Source organism: Portunus trituberculatus, chromosome 32 (genome assembly GCF_017591435.1).
Source record: "Portunus trituberculatus isolate SZX2019 chromosome 32, ASM1759143v1, whole genome shotgun sequence".
Classification (NCBI taxonomy): domain Eukaryota; kingdom Metazoa; phylum Arthropoda; class Malacostraca; order Decapoda; family Portunidae; genus Portunus; species Portunus trituberculatus.
The window spans coordinates 107,501-113,613 of NC_059286.1; the positions used below are offsets into that span (position 1 = coordinate 107,501).

Consider the following 6,113-nt stretch of genomic DNA (forward strand, 5'->3'; position numbering starts at 1 on the left):
TTGTCCTACCGGATGTGTGTGTGTGTGTGTGTGTGTGTGTGTGTGTGTGTGTGTGTGTGTGTGTGTGTGTGAAGAGACGCGCTATCTACAGAGGCCCTACTAGAGGGACTCGTCGTCGGTTACTTTCGATTCGAGATCCCTGAAATATTAAATTTTCTCTTCCTACATGACCTATGTGGTAGTATACGAAACTGATAAATGTAAACATATGTTTTCAAATCGAAAATGTAATGTAATGTTGTAAATTTTCAGTAGATATTTGTATTACTGATCACTTAAATATCAGCTCTCCCTGCTGCTCATCCCTTGCAAGTTGTCGCCAGGGCTCATAGGATCTATGGGATCGTCGAAGCCCGAAAACAACAAGTAGTCGCCAGACTCTCTCCCGGGACATCGCGCTAACCACACCTCTTCCCCGCTCTCCTGTACAAGGCAACAGCTCGCCGGTTCGCCCGCTGCTTGAGCTGCTCTGCCTTCCTTTGTGTCCCGGTGTGAGACGGCTACTCTCTTGAGATAACACAGGAGAAGAAGAGACTTGACACGGAGAGTTCCCGCGATGGAAGCGGACGTAGACATGCGGGACTCCATCTCTCCGGGCAAGCGGGAGCAGCCTGACACACCCCCTGATGACAGCCCTGAAAGGTCCCACTGCTGCACTGCCCAGGATCATCCCCAAGCCCTGGACGAGTATGTTAAGGCCTCGTGCTCCGAGGTACGGAAGGGGGGCGTCTCTTCGCCAACCCGGCCAAGGTATCCCGTGTCCTCCATGACTCCGGCTTCGGGAAATACATCCTCGAGGGGGAGACTCGATCCCTAGGCAATGGCTCGTCCCTGATAGTGGCGGTATGGGCCCACAACCTCCCCAAGATCCCCGTGCTCCAGCTGTCCTCCTTCACCCTAGGTGAGTGGCCTGTTACCTGCCGTAGAGCAGACCGGGACAGCGGTACTTACCACTACGCCAAGGTGGGGCCCCTGGCGGACGACACCACCCTTGAGGAGGTCCGGGACGGCTTCCGTGTCCTGGAGGGCAATGAGGTGGTGGAACTTACCTGGCTTCCACCCCATAGCCTGCCACGCTTCGCCACTGGGAAGTGGCTTAGACTCAAGGTGAGAGGTTCCCCACCCAGCAAGGTAGCCATTGACCAGTTGGTGTACTACCCACGCTCCATTCTCCTCCCCCTCCTGCGCTGCCCAGGGTGCCTTATGTTAGGGCACTCCATCAATACCTGCAGGTCCTCGATCCGCTGTGCCCGCTGTAGTGGCCCCCACCCCTCCTGGAAAGGCGACAAGGGTGAGGTATGTGACAAGCCCTTCCACTGTTTCCAGTGTCAGGGTTCCCATGGGCCCCAGTCACTCCATTGTCCTCACAACCTCCATGCCCAGCAGCTCTACACCCGCCTGGCGAATGAAGGCAAACCCCTACCTGAAATCAACAAGCAGATGAGGGCCCTCCAGTTGCCTCGACCACAGCGACAGACTCCTACACCAGCCACCCCTGCTCCTACCAACCCAACCCGCTCGGCTGCTCGGGTTGTTGAGCCAGGGTGTTCCTTCGCCTCTGTTGGCACAGGGAACAGGTTTGCTGCTCTACAAGACACACCCAATGAAGCTGCTACTGTCGCCCAGGAAGAGGACACCATACCTACTCCTCACATCCCTATAGCCACCATCACCCTCATCAAGCACCAGGCCAGTATTCTAACTCACCTCCACCTTTTCGACCCTCCTCTCCACCCCAGGACTCCACCAAGCCTACAGCCACTGACAGTACTTCTTCCTCTGTATCTGAGCTCTTCCCCAGCATCCTCGACCTCATTTGGCATGGCTACCACCTCTACCGGAAAGGAGTGTCTTTCCCGGACATCATCACCATCCTCTGGCCCTCTGTCTCCACAATCCTGACTACTCTCTTCCTGTAATGGCCCTCTCCTTTATGTTGTGGAATGCCCAATCTCCTAACCTACTTAGGTGACACCCTCCCGTCTGTGGTCGGCATATGTGAGACATGGCTTCCCCCTCATCTTTCCCTCTCCTTTCCGGGCTACAACATCATCCGCAAAGATCGTGGTCAAGGACGTGGAGGAGGAGTCCTTCTCGTCATCCATGACTCCCTCATCTCATCGCCTCTCCCTATCCCTCAGTCTCAAGATGGGCGTCTGGAGGTTGTTGCTGCCAAGGTTGGACTTGGTGGTGGCTGGGTCACGGTGGCAGTCTGCTACAATCCTGGGGGTCCAGCTGGCTACCGAGAGTTTATGCTCTACTTTTCCACCCTGCAGCCTCCAGTACTTATAATGGGGGACTTTAACATGTTGGGAGCCTGACCTGCCACCTCACCATCACAACACCTCTGGCAACGCTCTCTTCCAAGCCTTGCTAGATCTAACACATGTCTCCCTAGCGACCAGGTTTCATCCCCATACTGGTGCCGCCTCGGTGCTCGACCTGTTCCTTGGAGACCCTACCTTCAAGGACTCCACCTTCTGCACTGGACCTTACATGGACAGCGACCACCTCCCTCTCCTCGCCTCCCTCCCACAAGTCTCCCCACTGGACACCCAACATCTTCCCCTGGATGGAGCCGCAACAACCATTGCTGGGGTGCTGTCCTAGGCTGGCACAGCTGCCTTCCCACTCATCACCCGTCGTCGTCCACGCCGCCCTGGGAAGCCCTGGTGGGATGCAGCCTGTGCGCAGGCAGTACAGGACCGTCGCCAGGCTTGGAATCAGTGGCGTAGGACCCCCACTATCCAGGCTGGCCGTGCTTACCGCCGCCTGGACGCTATCTGTGCCAAGACCATCCTCAAGGCAAAGCGAAATGCATGGGACCTGCACTGCTCCACTCTCTCCTTCCGCTCCTCTCCCAAGAGTACCATGTCCTTTCTCCGCTCCGTGGAGGGCAAGTTGGTATCTCAGAACATCCCAGTTTCTGATGATGATTCTACCCCACTGGCTGACCCTGAAAAAGCAAAAATCTTGTCAGAACACTTCCACCTCAAGATTGGTTTACCTCCTCCTCTTCGTCCGCCTCCAACCCTTACTTCAGTTATTGAAACTGCCGTCTCCTCTCCAGCTCTCCCATCCCTTGCTCAACCATTCAAGCCTCATGAACTCTCCTCAGCCTTAGCTACATTAAAACCCGGTAAGGCGCCAGGCCTTGATAAAGTCCCATACGACTTCATCCGCCACCTCACCCCACCCCTACGTGCCTGCCTCCTTCAACTATACAACAGCAGCTGGCAATCGGGGCAGTTTCCATCCACCTGGAAACCCGCCATCCTCATCCCCATCCACAAGCCTGGAAAGGACCCTACACTCCCTTCAGCATACAGGCCCATCAGCCTCCTCTCCTGCATCGGGAAGCTGCTGGAGAGGTTAGTCAACACCCGCCTCACCTGGTGGTTAGAAGCTAACAACAAGCTAGCAGAGGAGCAATGTGGCTTCCGCCCTCACCGGAGTACCCTGGATGTGCTGGGGCAAATTGAGTATCACATCTGTGACACTTACCGCCAGCGTCAAGTCATGACGGCCCTCTTCCTTGACCTGGAGGGAGCATTTGATTCGGCACCACATGAGGGCATCCTGTACAAGCTGGCACTCATGGGCATCACTGGCACCACCCTTGCCTGGGTGCGCGACTTCCTCACCGGTCGCTCATTCCAAGTGGCTGTTGGTGCATCACTGTCACCTTCCCAAGGAATTCATCGTGGCGTACCTCAGGGATCCATTCTTAGCCCCCTTCTGTTCAATGTTCTTCTCTCTGACCTACAGGTTCCTACCCACTCTCACCTTCTCCTCTATGCTGATGACATTACCATCGTCAGTCGAGCACCCACACTTTCCGAGGCTCAGGACCACCTGCAGGAGGCTGCCACCGCCTTGGGTGCATGGATGACAACCTGGGGCTACAAGTCAGTGCCTCAAAGAGCTCTCTCATGTGTTTTACCATGAAAGCTTCCAATTCCACCTACCGTCAACTTAAGTGGGGAGGCTGTTCCATACTCAACCTCACACACCCTCCTCGGACTGCGGCTGGATGGCCCTCGCCTCTCCTGGGTAAATCACATCAGTTATCTCCGCACCTCCTGCAACAAACGCCTGGATGTGATGAAGCGAATAGCTGGCATCCGCTGGGGAGCCAGTCGTGACCTGCTCCTCCACTACTATAAGACCACCATCAGGGCCAAAATGCAGTATGCCAGCTGCTTCTATGGGTCAGCTGCCTACTCCAACCTCCTCAAGCTTGACCCCATTCAGAACGCTGCCTTGAGGATCTCTATGGGGGCCATGAGATCCTCCCCAGTTGTTTCTCTACAAGCAGAGAGTGGTATTCCTCCACTGTCCACCCACAGACGGATGACCTTGTGCCAACAATACTACAGGATACTGGGCCTGCCTGCTTCCCACCCCTCTCTACCCTCCACTCCAACTCAGGGGTGGATCAGCAAGCTCCTGTATGGCTCCCGCTGCCCGTCAGCCACTAATAGTGCGTGCCCTGCTCAGCCTAACCATTCTCCACTTACCACCACCACCTCCACAGCCTGTCAACCCCTACTCACCTTTTCCTTCATGGCTGGACGTCACCCATAATTTTGCTCTCCACGTTCCTGGGCTTCCTCCCAAACCATCTGTGAGTGGATTAGCAGCAGCCCACTTCCAACAGCTGGACCGGTCCATTTATCACCACCACCTCAAGATCTACACGGACGGCTCCAGAGATGCTTCCCTGCCCTCCTCGGCAGCAGCTATATATGACGCCAGTACAGCTATCTGTAAGACATGGAGGCTTCCTGAGTACACAGATGTCCTTACCACGGAGCTCTTTGCCCTTCTCCAGGCCCTCATCTACCTCCGCACCTCTCACCCGAAGTCCATGGTGGTAATTTACACCGACTCCCGCTCATCTCTCTCTCCTCCTGTCCCGGCAGCCATCCTCCGCCACAACCCTCGTCCACTCCATCCAGAACACCTTCCTCCATCTCCTGAACACTGGGTGGGATATCACCTTCCAGTGGGTGCCTTCCCACAGCGGCATCCGGGGGAATGAGGTGGTGGATGCTGCTGCCAAGATGGCCTTAACCCATGTAAACATTACCCCCCTACCCCTCCAGCTTCATTCTGCCAAACGGCTCATATCTCGCCTCTGCCACTCATCCTGGGACTCTTCACTCAACAACGCACTCCGAGTCACCTCTATGGGCCTTTACCGTAGCGACTCATCTCCACAGCCTTGGGTCAGGAAACAGTCCCGCATCCTAGATGTAGCACTCACCCGCCTCCGTCTGGGCCACACAAGACTCACAGCACACCTGCATCGCCTGGGTCTATCACCGGACCCCTACTGCCCCTGGTGCAGGACGGTCGAGGAAACCATCGAACACTTCCTCTTACACTGCCCCCGCTTCCACTCACACCGTGTTGTGCTTCGTGATCACCTTGTTGCTTTGGGTGTGTCTACATTTGACCTGCCCACCCTGCTGGCGGCGGCAGGCGTCCACTCCTCACACCAAGCTACGGTTCTGCGCCTCACCTGCGTCTTCCTGAAGAAGTGTGGACAACTACCCCGCCTGTGATCACCTCACAGGCCTCCACCAGGGCTCATAAGATCTGTGGGATCGTCGAACCCCGAAACAACAACAACAACAACAACAACAAGTAGTTGCCATCGTCCGCATCCGCGTGGGACACACAACACTCGCCGCACACTTGTACTGCCTACGTCTGTCTCCTGATCCCATCTGCCTTTGGTGTAGGACTATCCCTGAGACCATTGAACATTTCCTGCTCTACTGCCCACGCTTCCACCCCCACTGTACTTCATTACGTTCTTGGCTCTCTGCCCTGGGCATCACAACACTCGACCTGCTTAACCCTCCTGGCGGCCTCAGGTGTCCATCCCTCCCGGCAATCTGCTGTCCTTCGCCTTACCTGTACCTTCTTAAGGAAGACCGGCCAGCTATCGCGCCTGTGATATCCACACAGGACTACTCCAGGGCTCATAAGGATTTAAAGATCTTCGCGGCCCTGACAACAACAACAACATCCCTTTCAAGTCCTTAACAACATATTGCAGCAATTATAAGAAATGAAGATTTCACGAGGGCCGACGTGTATCC

The 6,113-nt window shown here is 55.7% G+C and overlaps 1 protein-coding gene across 1 annotated transcript; it reads left to right on the top strand.

The window, feature by feature from the left end:
* Positions 1-1,943: 1,943 nt before the first annotated feature.
* LOC123511825 lies at positions 1,944-5,570 on the top strand. Its single transcript, XM_045267872.1, has 5 exons — positions 1,944-2,282; positions 2,611-3,908; positions 3,981-4,483; positions 4,641-4,876; positions 5,010-5,570. The coding sequence occupies exons 1-5, from the start codon at positions 1,944-1,946 to the stop codon at positions 5,568-5,570; spliced, it is 2,937 nt and encodes a 978-aa protein (XP_045123807.1).
* Positions 5,571-6,113: the final 543 nt, after the last annotated feature.

What these genes read in the sequence shown, in the direction of transcription:
- LOC123511825 (XM_045267872.1), top strand. Translation starts at nt 1,944, where the DNA reads ATGCCCAATCTCCTAACCTACTTAGGTGACACCCTCCCGTCTGTGGTC. An exon ending in TTTCCACCCTGCAGCCTCCA is followed by an intron (nt 2,283 to 2,610) that starts GTACTTATAATG and finishes GTGCTGTCCTAG; the next exon opens with GCTGGCACAGCTGCCTTCCC. An exon ending in CTGCCCGTCAGCCACTAATA is followed by an intron (nt 4,484 to 4,640) that starts GTGCGTGCCCTG and finishes TGAGTGGATTAG; the next exon opens with CAGCAGCCCACTTCCAACAG.